Raw genomic sequence first — 19,307 nt, 5'->3', positions numbered from 1 at the left:
TAATCTGCTGGATCTCTTGTATGTTAAACGCGAAACTTAATTTCGTTGTTACTAATGTCTCACAGCTATTAACAAGAATCTTAAAATCTCAAATTATGCGTTTTGTCAAAATTTCCAGTGGACAAATTTTTATTTTGCTTGGAAATAACGCGACAGTTCTTTGTTTTTTGTATAACTTTATGGCGAGAGCACTTTGAGACGATGTGCACTGCTAGGATTTAAAATAGTAACAGCAGTAATTTTACTTATTGTGCGTATACGGTTAGTAGGAAGAAAAAATGATTAAGTTTGTGCGAGATTTTGGGGTTTAGGATGAGCAAACCTTAATACTGAGAGGTGCTACGGTCGCAGGTTCGAATCCTGCCTCGGGCATGGATGTGCGTGATGTCCTTATCTTAGTTAGGTTTAAGTAGTTCTAAGTTCTAGGGCACTGATGACCTCAGATGTTAAGTCCCATAGTGCTTAGAGCCATTTGAACCATTTGACCATCAGCAGTGGTTCTAATCTGGCAGGGTATCCAGTCGAACTGAGCTCGGATGCCAGATGAGAGTACATCACTCCATGTTGCTCAGAGCCAGCGAGATATACGGACCCTGTAGCGTACGTCGCAGCACGTGACATTACAGATCTTACGAGCTGTAGGGACTGCCACCTTCAGTGAGCGAGATATTATATGAGACTATTTATGAGACTATTTCAATATTTCGTAGCTGTGCGTTTAAATAGACTCACACTCCCGGCAACATTTGACAGAGTTTAGGAATCTGTTGGACACCTTTACGTAGACAAATTGATTTTCCACCTGGCCCCAGACGTAGCTATGTGTTCGCGATGTATATCAGGCAAGGCAACTAGTGTGACGTCCCAAGTTCGTTGCGGAGGCCTTATTTCCCGTGGACCTCGATGTTGCTTCAACTCTATGCCAGAGTTCATCAATCGTAGTGGCGGCGTGCTTGTCACCTGGCAGTCCATAAACAAATGTTTTCACTGAGTGAAGATATGGAAAATGTGCTATCCAGGGTAACAGTTCGATACCATCTATACGCACGTAGTCAAGACAGTACTGGCAACGTGCATTCTTGCGTTATCTTGTTGAAAGCCGTATGGCGATGAGGAATGCAACTGGGTAGCGTTCATTCTCCTCGGTGCCTGCACACACGGATACGTCTACCGCTACGCTGTACGCAGAACGGGAATTCATCTGAAAGCCAACGTGTCACCACCCTATGTCCAGTGTTGTCACTGTGTGCGCTATTGTCGCGCTGCCGCGTCAAGGGAAGCCGTGGAACAGGCCGTCATACTGATAATCGTTAGCGCTCCAGACTTCGTCGTACAGTATGCTTAGATTCTTGTCATGCTGGAAACAAGCCCATTTCCTGACACAAGGCACGTCACATGGTTGTACGAAATTGCACGGCCGACCGAACAATACGTCGCTCTTCTCGGCCGCTAGTCGCACGAGACCGTTCAGGTCCTGCATGACACTGAACATGAAAATGCTGTCGCCGTCGAATTCTGACAAGTGCTGGTAAACGTTTCCTATTCTTTCAAGAGCCACAGCAAAATGTTCTCACAAACAAACAAAATCCAAATTGCCGTTTCTTAATGATAAACCTGCGCAGAAATCTTTCCTTATATGCGCAATGTACATGTTGTTACATCTACCGACTTTGAGCAGCTGTACTGAAATGACCGTTATTTGTATTGCCCCTTCTCTCAAGCTGGAAACTGCTTGTAAGGAAGCTACCATACAGAAAATGATACCAAAAACTTAAAGCACTAACACTAATGTTCGATTTTCGAGTCGCCAGAATTAGTACAAGAAAAAAAAGTCACGTGATGTATTTTTTTCTTTTATATGCCTAAATGTTTTGAATTCTATAAGTATCGTTAGTTAAATGAAGTGTGGAAATGTCAAAGTTCTAAACAGCAAATCATAAATTCGTCAGGAGAGTCAAAAAACCAATGTATTTCTTTTTGTACATAGGCCCTACCTTATTTGTGTCAAAAAATTTATAAGGTATTCCGATACCGTACAATTATCCCTCTTACATCATCACTGCCAAGAAATAGCGAGAAAAATTAGAAAATGTTAATTTTTTGAAGAACGTTTTAGGTGTCAAGCCAAGGAACGTAACTTTTTCTGTCAATAAAAAAGATATTGTTTCAAGTGCCGTTAATACTAGGGCACAATGTTTTTTGTAATAATACAGGTACGGAGACACAGAAGTAATGTTTTAACTTGTGGAACTGTAATAAAAAAACCGTTTCTAATAAGTTTTAAATTTGCAAGAAAATAAAGAAAAAATTTTTTCATTATTAACTTCTGTTTCTTGCACAACTTCATTCTTGATATCAGATACCCAAAGTTTACTGTAGAGCTCCGTGTACTGTTGAGAAAGAAATGGATTTTTCATAAATTTTTCCAGACTGACATTCTCCTTACATTACAAAGAAATTTTATTGAGACAAACAAAACTTTACATGCACTCTGCTGACGCATTGCGCTTGGAACTACAGAGGGAAGTATGTATTACTTGGCGCTAAGATGATGATGGTATTTGGGGCGCTCAGCTGTTCGGTTACCATGAATGATGAGGACAACACAAACACCCAGTCATCTCGAGGCAGTTGAAAATCCCTGACCCCGCTGGGAATCGAACCCGGGATCCCGTGCTTGGGAAACGAGAATGCAACCGCGAGAGTCGGACCTCGCATATTGATTCATGTAATCAAACTCATGTACGCTGCATGCTATTCCGCCTCCCAGCGTTTAAGCTGTGTATATAACGATCTCTGTGTTAAATTTTAATCTTCTTTTCAGTCCTACGTAACATCTGAACATTCAGTTAACTCTCCGCTATGGTTTTTACCGAACTCATCCTATCATGACGTCATCGCAACATTTCTAAATATCCGAGAAACAATTATTATGAAGTTTTAATTTAGTTTTTCTATTGTAACACATTGTAACCTTCCCGTATAAATAAAAAACTATAAAATAATGATGTGTAACCTTCCTGAACAGAAAATAAAAATAATTAAATTTGGATAATTAAATTCTGACATATGGAAACTGATAAGTCTTAACTCATGAAAAACTGATAAATTTTGACGTAAGTAGTTACTCCATGGCCCTGTGAAATCAATCTGAATCTGTCCGTGAGAAATAAACTGAAAAACTCTTACCTCGTGATGGCGTCGCCGGAAAACGCTGTCTATATATCCGCTCGTAAATGGCATAGCTCATTGCAATGTTGGCCTATCGACTAATACTGGATAACATTTGTCTGAGATCTGAATTACTAGAAAAATTGACTTTACTTAGTGACACAGCTCCACAGCAGGTCGTCTGATTTCTAAAGAGCGCTTGACTATGATCTGACAAAAATTCTGGAATATTTTAATTTAGATAAATGACTGGATCTGGACTGGCAATGACTTAAGGGGAAATTGAACTAGTAAAAACAATAATATTCTGAAATTTTTTTACGTTATTGATAAAGTTCTACAATCCATTACAGGGGAAAATTGAATATATTTCAAATCTGTTTAACTGGTGCTGACGTATCACAAAGGAAGAGATTGAAACAAACTCATATTTACATCTCAGACAAGTAACTTAACTACGCGCATGCCAATTTAAAAAAAAATTTGCCTTACAATAAATGGTTGACTTAATTATACTGTTGGTTTTCCATTATATTAACAATTATTCATTTGTTCATCATCATTTCATTCCACGGTATCATTTAGCACTGCGGCCGATCACAATTATTATTCAGTTCAATATAATAAAATTTTACAATTTGTTGTGCACTATGACTGCAACCACTTCTAACTCGCTGTAACAGCGACAGACTACACTGTAGTACCGAGCGACTGCAACTGCGGCAGAGACTGCTCTGACCTGCGACTCTATTGTAGCTCTCTTTTAACAGGGGCAAAGATATTTTATGTTTCATGCAGCGCCTGTGAATTGTCGTTCTAGCAAGTGAGTACTACGTCGAGATTACATTTGGTCCAGTAGGGCGGTGAACCTTACAACGTCACATAAATCACCGAATATCTTAATTTTCAGTTCCACTGTGCAGTTAAAAATTGTATAACCAATTTTAAAATAATATAAACATAGGGCAGATTGCCGTCTATTTATATAGCTTTATATAAGTGTTGCTTCATGCATTATTTTGTGCCGTTCACAAGTACTGCTCTTAAAGACCAGAGCATGACAGGAAAAAGTCATTTCTCTTCGCAAACATCAGGTCTGATTGGTCAACAGGACCACCACAAAATTCCTGGTCATTCTTCTCCAGCTTAAACGTTTTGTGTCTCATAATTGATTCAGAGACGTTACTGTTTTTCCGAACAATCGTGTATTAGAAAGGTACTGCGAGACCTATAACTGTGAGGCCAACTGAAGAAAATGCGAGGTCATCCACATGGGTACTAAAAGAAGTCCGATAAATTTTGGGTATACGGTAAATCCCACAAATGTAAGGGCTGCCAATTCGACTAAATACCTAGGATTTATAATTAAGCGCAACTTAAATTGGGAAGACCACATAGATAATATTGTGGGGAAGGCGAAACAAAGACTGAGCTTTGTGGGCAGAACACTTAGAAGATGCGATAAACCCACCAAAGAGACAGTCTACATTACACTTGTCCGTCCTCTGCTAGAATATTGCTGCGCGGTATGAGATCCTTATCAGGTAGGATTGACGGAGGACATAGAAAAACTGCGAAGAAGGGCAGCTTGTTTCCTTTTATCGCGCAATAGGGGTGAAAGTGTCACTTATATGATACGCGAGTTGGGGTGGCAGTCACTGAAACAAAGGCGGTTTTCTTTGCGGCGAGATCTATTTACAAAATTTCAATCACCAACTTTCTCTTCCGAATGCGAAAATATTTTGTTGACACCCACCTACGTAGGGAGAAATGATCATCATAATAAAATAAGAGAAATCAGAGCTCGAACGGAAAGATTTAGGTGTTCCTTTTTCCCACGCGTCATTCGAGAGTGAAATGGTAGATAAGTAGTATGAAAATGGTTCGATGAACCCTCTGCCAGGCACTTAAGTGTGAATTGCAGAGTAACCATGTAGATGTAGATGTAGACACTGCATTCGGTATAAGCGTCATTTCACGTCCAAAGGGCAAGAGGCCGGTTCGAGTGCTGGTGCTGCGTGCAACCAACCAGCAGCTTCCGCAATCCACCCGCCAGTGACCACGTAAAGGTGGTGCGCCACGGTATTCACTACGTCACACGAAAAAGGGCAGCATCTGCACAGTCGCTCCTACTCTCAACTCATAGCGAGTAACACAGCCTGCACCACGCACATTGTGGGAGCCGACAGGTATCAGTTGGCGAAACCTACCCAATTGCGTGCAGGTCCCCAGAAATTTCAGAAAAATTGGATGATTTATTCAAGAGAAAGAGCTTCATAAGTTGAGCTCGTCAGTAACTCATTGGTCTACCTCTAGTCGTTATGCAAGTAGTTATTCGGCTTAGCATTGAGAGAGAGAGAGAGTTGTTGGATGTCCTTCTGAGGGATATAGTTCTAAATTCTGTCCAATTGGCGCGTTAGATCGTCAAAATCCCAAGGCGGTTGGAGGACCCTGGCCATAATACTCCTAACGTTCTCAATTGGGGAGAAAACCTGCCAACATGATGCCCAACGTAGGGTTTGCCAATCACGAAGACGAGTAGTAGAGAGCCCCGCCGTGTGCGGGCGGGCTGAAATGGAAGACCAGGATGGCTCGCCATGAGGGGCGACAAAACGGGGCGTAAGAGTGCCGCGGATGACAAGGAGAGGGGTCTTGCTGTGAAATGATGTGGCACTCCAGACAACCACTTCTGGCTGTCGTGCCGTATAACGGCAGTCATGATGGTCTCCCACCGCTGCCTGGGTCGTCTCCAGACACGTCCCCACTGGCAATCGGCGTATGGAATCTCACTGACTGGAGCAGAACTGTCTTTTGTGATGACCCCCATTTCGAACTGGGCTACGATGGGAAATCATGGTGATTCCTTAATGCAGTTCCGGTTTCGGCTCTGATCTGGTCTGTCAAAGTATATACTAAACTTCACAGAACATGTTTAAATAACGTCTTCAGTCTTATTTTGTCGCTTCCTCATTCAGCTCTCACCGAGCTGCAGAAGGGAGCCGGCATAAAACCAAGGGGCACGTATTCCGTCGTCGATGCCCAATACATAAACATGGCTGTAGTATACGTGCCTGTCATCTGTCACCAATTCCACGGGGAACCGCTCACCCATTCATGCACAACGAAATCATCACAATAATTTAACATTTGTCTGTGGAAAAAGAAAACCCATGACGACTTGATAATTCTACGTTCAGTTTTTACACGGCCTAGTTACTGTAGTACACTCGGAAGAATACAGTTACCATATGTTGTAGGTATGTACGTCTAAAATCAATCCAAAAAAGTCAGCAGAAAATCCAAAATACCATTTTCTGCGCTATAAAAAAGGGAAAATTTCAATGTCGCTACTTTTTCTTCCCAGAATTGGGACGTTCCCAAAGTCTATGATTGCAGTACACTGCCACATGCAGTCACAAAGTTACGAGTTTGCGTTCCGGTTAGCATGCAGCACAATAATGTGACACTTTAAAATAGACGAGGATTACCTTTCTGCAGTCCTAGGCAGCTAACAGTTGATTTTATCGGTCAACTTGAGGGTTGTTCGTGGAGGTTTCTCTCATTCATCTAGTCATATATTGGTCCTGGGCTACACTTCGGGCGACAAACGCAAAAATGTAGCTTTCGAAACACATTTTCTTCGACTTTACTATCGCCAGTAATGCAGTAAATCAGTTAACTTAAAATATCTGATATGCTGTAAACAAATATTTCTAGATAACATCAAAGATGAATAAGCTTTTTTAAGTTTATTCCCTGTTTTTTGATTTCAAGGGATGTTAAGGATATCCAGCACAATTTTTTCAAACATTCTGACTTTTGTCTTCCCCCAGATTTTTTGCAATTGATTACCCTGAGTTTAAACGTGTGAGAATGTGCAAGGGCTGTTTGCAAAGTAAGGCCCAATAGGTCGTTTCGCTTAATGGAAACGACAGTAAAAATCCGATGACGCTTTGCACAAATGGTCTGGGCAGTGTCTCTAGTATACCAGTCGATCGCGTCACTTCGCTCTTTTCAGTTATGAGCACATTAAGATGCCTCGATCAGTAGTGCCTCCCACCAAGTATGGGTGCCCACTGCGAGGTTTCACCTGATTTCTTGCAACCCCACATAACGTACCTGTCATGCATTTCCTTCTTCATGACAACTCACGGCCCCACGTTGCAGGGGCAATGAGGACGCCCCTGCAGCGTTTTCCACTGGAATTGTTTGATCACCCGTCATACAGCCTGGGTTTGGCTCTCTCTCACGCTCATCTCTGTTCACAAGAACCGCCGGCTGTGAAGACAACATTTTGGCACAGACAACGAACTGCAGACCAGCGTAGAGAAGTGGCGGATAGCGGAGGCGGCTACCTTCTTTGACGAGGGCATTGGAAAATTGGTACAACGCTGTCTCAGATGTCTTAAGTGGGAGCGGAGTCTATTTAGATAAATAGCTGGAAGGTGCAGCAAACTGTTGCAAATAAAAAAGTTTTGGTTTTCACTGTGGTTTCCATTTCGCGACCTTACTTTCCGAATAGTCCTCGTATTTTCATATCGATCAATCAAAGAGGTGAAATCTATATTCTCATTAACAACATAAAAGACGTACTTTGCATATGCTATTGCAATGTGCTTACTGTTTGGGTACAAAAGTAATCTAGCTTTAAAATACCAAGTAGATAGCTACCAAATTATTGAGAGACAGTAAATTTTGTTTTGTTCTTGTCAAATTTAGTTGGCGGAAGCCTACCGCGCGGTACACTACGTATATGGCATAGTAAATGGTAGGATTATCGGCAGTATTGGTAGCACTGGTAGGGAGAGGAACATAAATGAATGTGTAGGAGTGTCTGGGAGCCAACGACTTATCTTTGCTTATTTTGTTTGTTTGCTCGTTTGCTTTGTACATAATTAGAACCACACATCGTCCACTCTCAGTCCATTGTGTATTTTACTATATACTTACAAAACATAAAATGCCTTTCATAAGTAATAAAAATTAGTTGAGCGCATAACTTATGTGTAATTATTGTTGTTATTGTGTACTGAATAGAAGGTTCTTCATCATGATGAAGGGTAAGAGTTTCCCGTTATTATTGATAAGTGCGAAAGTTGTTTATGAATACCAGGAACATGTTTTATCTAAGCTCGACGAAGTATTGGAGCGATGTTTGATTGGATTTTATTTCGCAGTTTTTTATTTCATCCTTTTCGAGGAAATTGCGCCGCCAATATGATGAATCCGTATTTTTTAAAATTTTTACAACATTCTTTGTTTCACGATATAAATCAACAATTTTCGAACAAATCCTGAACTAAACATTGACAATTTCAGTTTTACTACAGATACAGTTTACTTTTAAGTAACTGACAGGAGGATAACTATGTAGAACAAAAATGTTTCTTGGATTACGCAGCCCTTTACATACTCTAATTCAGTTTCTAGACCAGTGGTCGTAAAATTTTTTTGATCTGGACGGGATTAGTATGTGGTGGGGTGGGGAGAAAAATCCAGTTTTTACCAAACCATCGTTATGGACAGAAGCACATCACTTTCAAATAAACGTTATAAGATATCACTCCAAATATTTTGAAGTGAAAAAAAACATATTGGAACTATACATGTTTTTATGAAGAACCAATTTTTAGTACCTAAGCGGGTACTGTGGTCAGTGCCATCGCAACAGGATCCCAAGTTTTTTGTTCTGATTTCCGGCCACATTTTCTAGTCATCTTCACACTCTAGTGTCTAAAGCAGACCGTTTTCTGTCGGACTTAGGTGTTAGGCCAAATAGAACAGATTCGGTTGAAAAAAATGATATAATTGATTCAAGAGGCATAAAACATGCAATGGCCACTTTTCCCAACCTGGCCACTAGACCACACTTTCCCCTACCGATCTTTCTATTATTTGGTAACCTACATACTTTAGTATTTATCTAAATTGATAACAGTAATTGCAATATCGGACACGACCACACAGGTTTACTACAATTTTGAATGTAATTTATCTTTTACTCATTACATTGTATTATAACAGACTTAATTTGATTTCGTACTGCTTGGACAAACATGTACCACATTTGAAGACGTCCATCTCTATCCTGCGCATTCATGAATCAATGCTACTTCCGTCTGAGCTTTTACATCACAATAGCTGGCCGGTGCTGGTTGCGTACGCATGTGGGTTGTCAGCACTGGAAGACAAACAACAAAATATTCCCCCTCTCACTTCTATTAAGCCCGCAGCGACCGCGCTATATACCTCTCTGCCACTGGCGCAAACATTGAACTTAGCTCACGGCCGACTTCACCAACTTCAGTTAAAATTAAGCACAGCTTAAAATATTACTACCCATGTAAGTACTTTTTGTTCGTTACTGAGCAAGAAATTATTAATGTTAGTTCACGTTTCTGTATTCATCTGTTAGCTGCTGAAAGCTTATTATTATAAAATGGGACTGAGAAACGCGGGCCTTAAGTAACATTGTTTCGCCCGCCCGGTTGGCGTGCGGTCTAACGCACGGCTTTCCGGCGGGAAGGAGCGCCTGGTCCCTACCACGAATCCGCCCGACGGATTTGTGGCGAGGTCCGGTGAACCGGCCAGTCTGTGGATGGTTTTTAGGCAGTTTTGCATCTGCCTCGGCGAATGCGGGCTGGTTCCCCTTCTTCCACTTAAGTTACACTATGTCGGCGATTGCTTCGCAAACAAATTATCCACATACGCGTACACCACCGTTACTCTACCACGCAAACATAGAGGCTACACTCGTCTGGTGTGAGACGTTCCCTGGGGGAGGGGGGGGGGGGGGGGGGGGCGGGGGGTCCACCGGGGGGGCCAAACCGCACAATAACCCTGCATACAACCACTACCACCGTCATACCTTAGCAAAAGATTTTGCTGAAAACCCAGGAAATTCCGGTCTTACGTAAAATCGGTTAGCGGGTCGAAGGCTTCCATCCAGTCACTTACTGATCAGTCAGGCCTGGCAACGGAAGACAGCAAAACGAAAGGTGAAATTTTAAATTTAGCATTTGAGAAATCATTTACGCAGGAGGATCGTACAAACATACCGTCGTTTGAGTCTCGTACAGATTCCCATATGGAGGACATAGTGACAGACATCCCTGGGGTTGCGAAACAGCTGAATGGGTTGAAAATAAATAAATCGCCAGGTCCTGATGGGATTCCAATTCGGTTTTACAGAGAGTACTCTACTGCATTGGCTCCTTACTTAGCTTGCATTTATCGCCAATCTCTTGCCCAACGTGAAGTCCCGAGCGCCTGCAAAAAAGCGTAGGTGACGCCTGTACATAAGAAGGGTAGTAGGACGGATCCTCAAAATTATAGACCAATATCCTTAACGTCGGTTTGTTGCAGGATTCTCGAACATATTCTCAGTTCGAATACAATGAATTTCCTTGAGGCAGAGAAGTTGCTGTCCATACATCAACACGGCTTTAGAAAACATCGCTCCTGAGAAACGCAACTCGCCCTTTTTTCACATGATATCTTGCGAACTATGGATGAAGGGTATCAGAGGGATGCCATATTCCTTGACTTCCGGAAAGCGTTTGACTCGGTGCCCCACTGCAGACTCCTAATTAAGGTACGACCATATGGGATTCGTTCCCAAACATGTGAGTGGCTCGAAGACTTCTTAGGTAATAGAACCCAGTATGTTGCCCTCGATGGTGAGTGTTCATGGGAGGTGAGGGTATCATCTGGAGTGCCCCAGGGAAGGGTAGTAGGTCCACTGTTGTTTTCTATCTACATAAATGATCTTTTGGATAGAGTGGACAGCAATGTGCTGCTCTTTGCTGATGATGCTGTGGTGTACGGGAAGGTGTCGTCGTTGAGTGACTGTAGGAGAATACAAGATGACTTGGACAGGATTTGTGACTGGTGTAAAGAATGGCAGCTAACTGTAAATATGTAAATTAAATGTAAATTAATGGAGATAATAGGAAAAAGAATCGTGTAATGTTTGAATACTCCATTAGTAGTATAGAGCTTGACACAGTCAAGTCGATTAAATATTTGGGCGTAACATTGCAAAGCGATATGAAGTGGGCCAAGCATGTAATGGCAGTTGTGGGGAAGGCAGATAGTCGTCTGCGGTTCATTGGTAGAATTTTGGGAAGATGTGGTTGATCTTTAAAGGAGACCGCTTATAAAACACTAATACAACCTATTCTCGAGTACTGCTCGAGCGTTTGGAATCCCTATCAGGTCGGATTGAGGGAGGACATAGAAGCAATTCAGAGGCGGGATGCTAGATGTGTTACTTGTAGGTTTGATCATCACGCGAGTGTTACGTAAATGCTTCAGGAACTCGGGTGGGAGTCTCTAGAAGAAAGGAGGCGTTTTTTTCGTGAATCGCTACTGAGGAAATTTCGAGAACCAGCATTTGAGGCTGAATGCAGTACAATTTTACTGCCGCCAACTTATATTTCGCGGAAAGGCCACAAAGATAAGATAAGAGAGATTAGGGCTCATACAGAGGTACATAGGCAGTCATTTTTCCCTCGTTCTATTTGGGATTGGAACAGGGAGAGAAGATGATAGTTGTGGTACGAGGTACCCTCCGCCACGTACCGTATGGTGGATTGCGGAGTATGTATGTAGATGTAGATGTAGATGTACATGGGTTCGGTGTGGGGCTGCGGAGGGGTGAAGTGGGCTGCGGTAGTCGTCGTGGGGTTGAGGACGACTGCGGCTGCTGCGGGGATGGGGCCTCTCCGTCGTTTCTAGGCCCCCGGTTAACGTACATACATACAGGGTGTTTCAAAAATGACCGGTATATTTGAAACGGCAATACAAACTAAACTTGCAGCGATAGAAATACACCGTTTGTTGCAATATGCCTGGGACAACAGTACATTTTCACGCAGACAAACTTTCGAAATTACAGTAGTTACAATTGTCAATAACAGATGGCGCTGCGGTCTGGGAAACTCTATAGTACGATATTTTCCACATATCCACCATGCGTAGCAATAATATGGCGTAGTCTCTGAATGAAATTACCCGAAACCTTTGACAACGTGTCTGGCGGAATGGCTTCACATGCAGATGAGATGTACTGCTTCAGCTGTTCAATTGTTTCTGGATTCTGGCGGTACATCTGGTCTTTCAAGTGCCCCCACAGAAAGAAGTCACAGGGCTTCATGTCTGGCGAATAGTGAGGCCAATCCACGCCGCCTCCTGTATGTTTCGGATAGCCCAAAGCAATCACACGGTCATCGAAATATTCATTCAGGAAATTAAAGACGTCAGCCGTGCGATGTGGCCGGGCACCATCTTGCATAAACCACGAGGTGTTCGCAGTGTCGTCTAAGGCAGTTTGTACCGCCACAAATTCACGAAGAATGTACAGATAGCGTGATGCAGTAATCGTTTCGGATCTGAAAAATGGGCCAATGATTCCTTTGGAAGGAATGGCTTCCCAGACCAGTACTTTTTGAGGATGCAGGGACGATGGGACTGCAACATGGGGCTTTTCGGTTCCCCATATGCGCCAGTTCTGTTTATTGACGAAGACGTCCAGGTAAAAATAAGCTTCGTCAGTATACCAAATGCTGCCCACATGCATATCGCCGTCATCAATCCTGTGCACTATATCGTTAGCGAATGTCTCTCGTGCAGCAATGGTAGCGGCGCTGAGGGGTTGCCGCGTTTGAATTTTTTATGGGTAGAGGTGTAAACTCTGGCGCATGAGACGATACATGGACGTTGGCGTCATTTGGACCGCAGCTGCAACACGGCGAACGGAAACCCGAGGCCACTGTTGGGTCACCTGCTGCACTAGCTCCGCGTTGCCCTCTGTGGTTGCCGTACGCGGTCTCCCAACCTTTCCAGCACGTTCATCCGTCACGTTCCCAGTCCATTGAAATTTTTCAAACAGATCCTTTATTGTATCCCTTTTCGGTCCTTTGGTTACATTAAACCTCCGTTGAAAACTTCGTCTTGTTGCAACAACACTGTGTTCTACGCGGTGGAATTCCAACACCAGAAAAATCCTCTGTTCTAAGGAATAAACCATGTTGTCCACAGCACACTTGCATGTTGTGAACAGCACACGCTTACAGCAGAAAGACGACGTACAGAATTTCGAAAGTTTGTCCGCCTGAAAATGTACTGTTGTCCCAAGCATATTGCAACAAACGGTGTATTTCTATCGCTGCTCGTTTAGTTTTTATTGCCGTTTCAAATATACCGGTCATTTCTGAAACACCCTGCCCTCGGGCCGCAGTTTGACAACAACTGTTCTAGACTGTTCACCGCTTCCGGTTTCTAGGGGAACCTAAGAGTACACCGATAGCAAAAAAATGGCTCTAAGCACTGTGGGTCTTAACATCTGAGGTCATCAGTCCCCTAGGCTTAAAACTACTTAAACCTAACTAACCTAAGGACATCACACACATCCATGCCCGAGAAAGGATTCGAACCTGCGACCATAGCAGCAGCGCGGTTCCCGACTGAAGCGCCTAGAACCGCTGGGTCACAGAAGTCGACCACACCCATAGCATACGCAAAGCGATCGAAAGCAGGTAACGCCCGGTAGGTATGCAACATACCTAACACATTGGTATTGCGGTTGCGATCTTAACTGGCCAAATTTACTAGGAAAACTACCGTAGTCTACACCTGCTTATGATAGTCTGCGGTAGCCTACGGTTGTTTTACACTTCTGGGTAACAGCTTTCGTGGAGCTTCAAACTGTGGAGCCGCCTTTACTCCCGGCTGTCTTTCGACGCCCCGGCTGGTGTGTTGCAGACGCTGACGAAGCACCGGCGGCGGCCGCCGTCGCGCAGCCGGCAGCACATGCGGAGTTACTCGCTGCCCGCCGTCGCTAACGCAGTCGCCGACACCCGCTCGCCGCCCCTGTTCGCCGACGAGGTAAGTACCTGGCCGCAGCCCACAAGCAAGGTCCTTCCGGGTGCAGCTGTACGATTTACGTCCAACTAGTCCTGATGACATTGTAATTCTGTCAGAGACAGCAAAGGACTTGGAAGAGCAGTTGAACGGAATGGACAGTTTCTTGAAAGGAGTATATAAGATGAACATCAACAAAAGCAAAACGAGGATAATGGAATGTAGTCGAATTAAGTCGGGTGATGCTGAGGGAATTAGATTAGGAAATGAGATACTTAAAGTAGTAAAGGAGTTTTGCTATTTGGGGAGCAAAATAACTGATGATGGTCGAAGTAGAGAGGATATAAAATGGACTGGCAATGGCAAGGAAAGCGTTTCTGAAGAAGAAAAATTTGTTAACATCGAGTATAGATTTAAATGTCAGGAAGTCGTTCCTGAAAGTATTTGTATGGAGTTTGGCCATGTATGGAAGTAAAACGTGGACGGTAAATAGTTTAGACAAGAAGAGAACAGAAGCTTTTGAAATGTGGCGCTACAGAAGAATGCTGAAGATTAGATGGGTAGATCACATAACTAATGAGGAGTCATTGAATAGAATTGGGGAGAAGAGAAATTTGTGGCGCAACTTGACTAGAAGAAGCGATCGGTTGGTAGGACATGTTCTGAGGCATCAAGGGATCACCAATATAGTATTGGAGGGCAGCGCGCAGGGTAAAAATCGTAGAGGGAGACCAGGAGATGAATACACTAAGCAGATTCAGAAGGATGTAGGTTGCAGTAGGTACTGGGAGATGAAGAAGCTTGCACAGGATAGAGTAGCATGGAGAGCTGTATAAAACCAGTCTCTGGACTGAAGGCCACAACAACATCGTAGTATTCCATTGCCCCCATGGTTACTCTGCAAGGTCGCATTACCGCCAAGGATCATGTAACTGTTTTGGCTGAATAGGTCAGTCCGAGGGTACGATGTTTATTCCTCAATGCTGAAGCTGTATTCCAAGACGACAGCGCTACTGTTCACACAGTTCGCATTGTTCTTGATTGGCTTCGTAAGCACGAGGATGTATGTCGCATCTTCCCTGGCCACTACACTCAATATCATCGATCCTTTGCGGTCTAGTTTGGAGAGAAGGGTACCTGATCGCTATCCACCTTCATCATAATTACCTGTAATTTCAACCATTTTGCAGAAAGAATTGTATGAGATTCCCTTGAAAACCTTACGGAGCCTGTAATTATCCATTCTGGGAAGAGTGGAAGCTGTTTTAAATCTTAACGGTTTCCCTACACCGTATGGTAATGTGTTGTGTTTTCCATGTTTCTAATTTTTTATCCACCCTCTGTGTAGGTGTATGCTCCATAATACCGTACAATACAAATAACAATAATAACTGTTCCGCAGAGCGTGGCAATGTTGGTGGAAAATGTGGTCAACACATCACTCTGTCGACCGTCGATGTCTATTCTGAGAACCAGAGCACGTCTTGAAGCATCCTCTCAGTTGTCACCAATCTGAGTGGGCCCTATTCTATAGCAGAGGCGAGAATCTGGCTCTGTTGAGTGACTGTCAGACCTTCTGACCATTCAACTGCGAGACTTTAATATGGATTGTGTCAGACCTACATCTTCACATCGCCAACAGTACTGTTTGTCTTAGAATCAGTGCATTCTTTTTGACCATTTCATTTTGTTCAGGGATCGTTCGTAGCGACATTCAGCACGTGAGAAGAGGGAGAAACGTTTCTCAGTAGAGCTGGTCCTAAGAATTAGAACTGAGCAACTGATCTTTTCATAAGCAAATTAACTTGGGTTGGTTGCTGAAATAATGGGCCAAGTATACTGCCTTTCTAACACTACCCGTGAATTCTGCATATATTACCCTTAAGGCCGCATGGATAAGAAACTGTTGCACACTGGAAAGATCTGAACATGATTTTATGTAGTGTGGTGACGACATTAGTGCGTCATCATCAACCATTTGACAACCATTGCTGGATAACAATATCATCTATATTTGCATTTAATGATGAGATGATCAACATGTTATTAAAATCGGAGCAACAAACTTTTCACGAAGACGAATTTCCACCCATCAGCAATGTGAACTACTTGTAACTTACCGTTACAGTTCTGTTATATGGTAGTTTGCTACCGCTCGTTAGCCACAAGTAATGTATGGTGCGTGCCTCAAACAGAAGGTTTCAGAACTCCTAAAATGTATGTTTCAACAGCTACGTTTTGAACAAGACATTGGGGCTAAACGTTAGTGCAAGAACGAGTAAGTCTGTTGGTCCTGGCACGTTTAATTCAGTCGTAATGCATAAAGTTGTCTGTACATAATGGCTGTTTTGTAAAGGCTGTCGACCAATGCGATGTTCCGTCATTTCGGGTGATTTGCGCTTATATTGGAATAAAACTTCTTGGCACATTGAAAATACGCTCCATTTATGAACTATAAAATTTTATGTTCCAAAGGACAGTGGCTTTCCACGTGTTAAACTGAACTCAAAAGCCACAAATGCATACTTTGATAGTAAGTAACTATTACACTTTTGCGAAAAATAAACTTGCCACAACTCGACAGCGTAGTGACACAGGACGCAATCGCCTTTCTTCCTGACGGCAGCCCACTTTGAGTCAGGCACTTTTTGTTGTTCGTTTTCGGAGTGGAATACACAAGGAGATAAGAGTAGGTCCCGCCAGATCCATAGTGTTGCAAATGGTGGGATGGGACTGGGGCGTTTGTTACACTGCACACATACTCTGTCTGATCTACAGTAACCGGACGCCTATTGTGAACATTAATATGGGGTGTGCACACGCTACACTTTTACGACGACTTGAACTCTGCTGGGGACACTTTCAGCGAGGTCTGAATGTCTGTGGAGGAATGGTAGCCCCTCAAGAGCCGAAACAAGAGAAGGTAGTGACGTTGGAAGCTGAGGTCCACAGAAGTCGATGTTCCAGCGCTTTCCAGAGGTGTTCCATGGGGTTCAGGTCGGAACTCTGGACAGGTCAGTCCATTTCAAGGATGTTATTACACAGCTCATTGCCTCGTAGATGCTGCTTTATGGCAATGTGCATCGTCATGCTGTTATAATAATCATCTCCGAACTGTTTCTCTACTACAGGAGACACAATATCTTCCACATTTAGCATTCTCTTTAAAGTGCAATAAGGGGACCACACCCTAAGCACGAAAAATACCTCCATACCGTACCACCAACTCATCTGTACTTCACTTTTAGCTCTAAAGCTCGTGGCAGGAATTTGCCAAGCAGGAATTTGCCCCCCATCTCTTCCAATGGATTGTGACAGGGTGTCGCTGATTCATCAGTCCAAACCATCCATTTTTTCCATCCACAGTCCAGAGGCGTCATTCCTTAATCCACCTCAAGCGTCGCTTATCACTGGCTACAGAATCGCGTGGCTTATGAGGAGCACTTGAGAATTGTACCCTAATCCTTTTAACTCCCAGCGCAGCCATTATGCTAGCTGGACTGTTGGTACCTCTTTGAATACCACAAGTGATTCCTTCTACTGATTTCATGTGATTTTTTTTACCCCTAACCTCCGTAATGCTCGAGTGTTCCTCTCTGTCACACATGACGTCTGCCGAGTCTCATTCTAAGTGTGGTTGTTCCTTTGCGTTTCCATGGTTATGGACTGTTTGGGCTTATTGTCAGCCAAATGGCAATGTGGAGAATGTTGGGGACAGTTCCAACATTCGTCTTACAACCAAGGGAAACCTCCGAAAACCCTGGTCAGGACTGCTGGTGTTTCCACTTTATTTTGCCACACGGGTGTCGACACGTCGGCGCTGACTGCCACCTCTCTGCACCGCCAGTGTTAACAACCCTTACTCTCAAATAACGGCTAGATGGCGTCTTAAAAAGGCATTTTTGTAGCAAAAAAGGCTATATGTAATTGACGTCTCTAAAATTTCTCAAATTTTGATTGCAGAAGTTAAGATATAATAAATATATCAATATAAATATTGTCTGATATTTAAATCTTGCAAAATGAAAATAATTTTGACAGGATTTGGTTTTGTGTAGTTCTTCACTTTTTAAAAAGCTTGTTTAATTTATTGACACTAGTTTTTTTCTTTTTCGCTACCAGAAACGGTAGAAGCACACTGATGTTACAGCACTATTAAACAATGAAATAAATCTGTTGCAGCGTGGCTAGGGCCTCTGTCGGGTAGACCATAAATCCTTTCAATAAATGTAACTGCGCATTATCTGTGGGGGGTGGGGGGGGGGGGGGCTCTATGGTGTTTTATCTGCAAAAACCAGCCTCGCTAACCCACTGATACATGGTGGCCAATAACAGTCTGGAAACCTTGTAAGTTTGTTGCGGGGAAGATTGTCCTGAGGAATAATTGTTAAGAAAAAAATTCGATACGTTGCACCGTTTCCGAGTCAACTAGCACTGAAGTTAGCCAATACGGCCATTGCGCGCGCAAATTCAAGCGGTCCGCCACGTGCAATTATTGTCGGTTGTTCTCAATAGTGTAGACGATAGCACACCAGACTGCTGAGCCTCTGGGTCGAGTTCTATCCTTACTACCGCCCCACGTCCAATTTTTGTATCGCTCTCTTGTTCGGTTTTAGGAAACCAAACAAAAATAACGTTAGCGACACCCTCTCTGGCGGGGCACTTGAATTAGCGCGCGTAACTGCCTTGTTGGCTAACTTCAATGCTAATTAATTCGGAAACGGCGTAACGTATCTAATTTTCTTCTTAACAGTTGCTTCCCAGCAAACCCTGCCCTGCAAAACCCTTACGAGGTTTTCAGACTGTTCCCGAACATCCCGTATACTATGCAGAAATTCTTTACGTAATATATGTAAAAACTCGCCAACGTTTCTCTCTATCAAAAATAATAGTATTCAGGCATGCACTCCAGGAAGTCGATTGTACCAGTAGAACTAGAAGGTCCAGGCATTAATGCTGGACCTGTAGCGTAAGCCTCCTTTGTACCGACATTTTTTTGTAGCACCTCTTCTGGAAGTTTGTACACTCACAGCACCTTTTGTTCCTCTGCAAATCTTATTATTAAAGTACGGCCTACCACAAATAAACTGAGAGAACCCTCACTAGCGGCAGCCGAATTGACGTTCCAAGCGGCAGAAGAAGCTAGGGAGCGAGGTGTTGAGAGCGACTGTGAGGCACTGGTGTGTTTTTACTACCACCACGCTGAGTCATGTCATACCTTTTAGCTCAAATGTCGCACTTGCAAAACTTACGCCATGCTTTTGAAGTATCCG

The 19,307-nt window shown here is 43.2% G+C and overlaps 1 protein-coding gene across 1 annotated transcript in view; it reads left to right on the top strand.

The window, feature by feature from the left end:
- LOC126330513 (inactive rhomboid protein 1-like) overlaps positions 1-19,307 on the top strand; it is a 786,904-nt gene that overhangs the window by 651,733 nt on the left and 115,864 nt on the right. Inside the window, exon 6 of the mRNA XM_049996362.1 lies at positions 13,936-14,058. Coding sequence (XP_049852319.1) covers positions 13,936-14,058 — 123 coding nt within the window. The remainder of the gene's footprint in view (positions 1-13,935; positions 14,059-19,307) is intronic.

The sequence above is a fragment of the Schistocerca gregaria genome, chromosome 2, assembly GCF_023897955.1.
Source record: "Schistocerca gregaria isolate iqSchGreg1 chromosome 2, iqSchGreg1.2, whole genome shotgun sequence".
NCBI lineage: Eukaryota > Metazoa > Arthropoda > Insecta > Orthoptera > Acrididae > Schistocerca > Schistocerca gregaria.
This window is presented reverse-complemented; position numbering and strand designations above follow the sequence as displayed.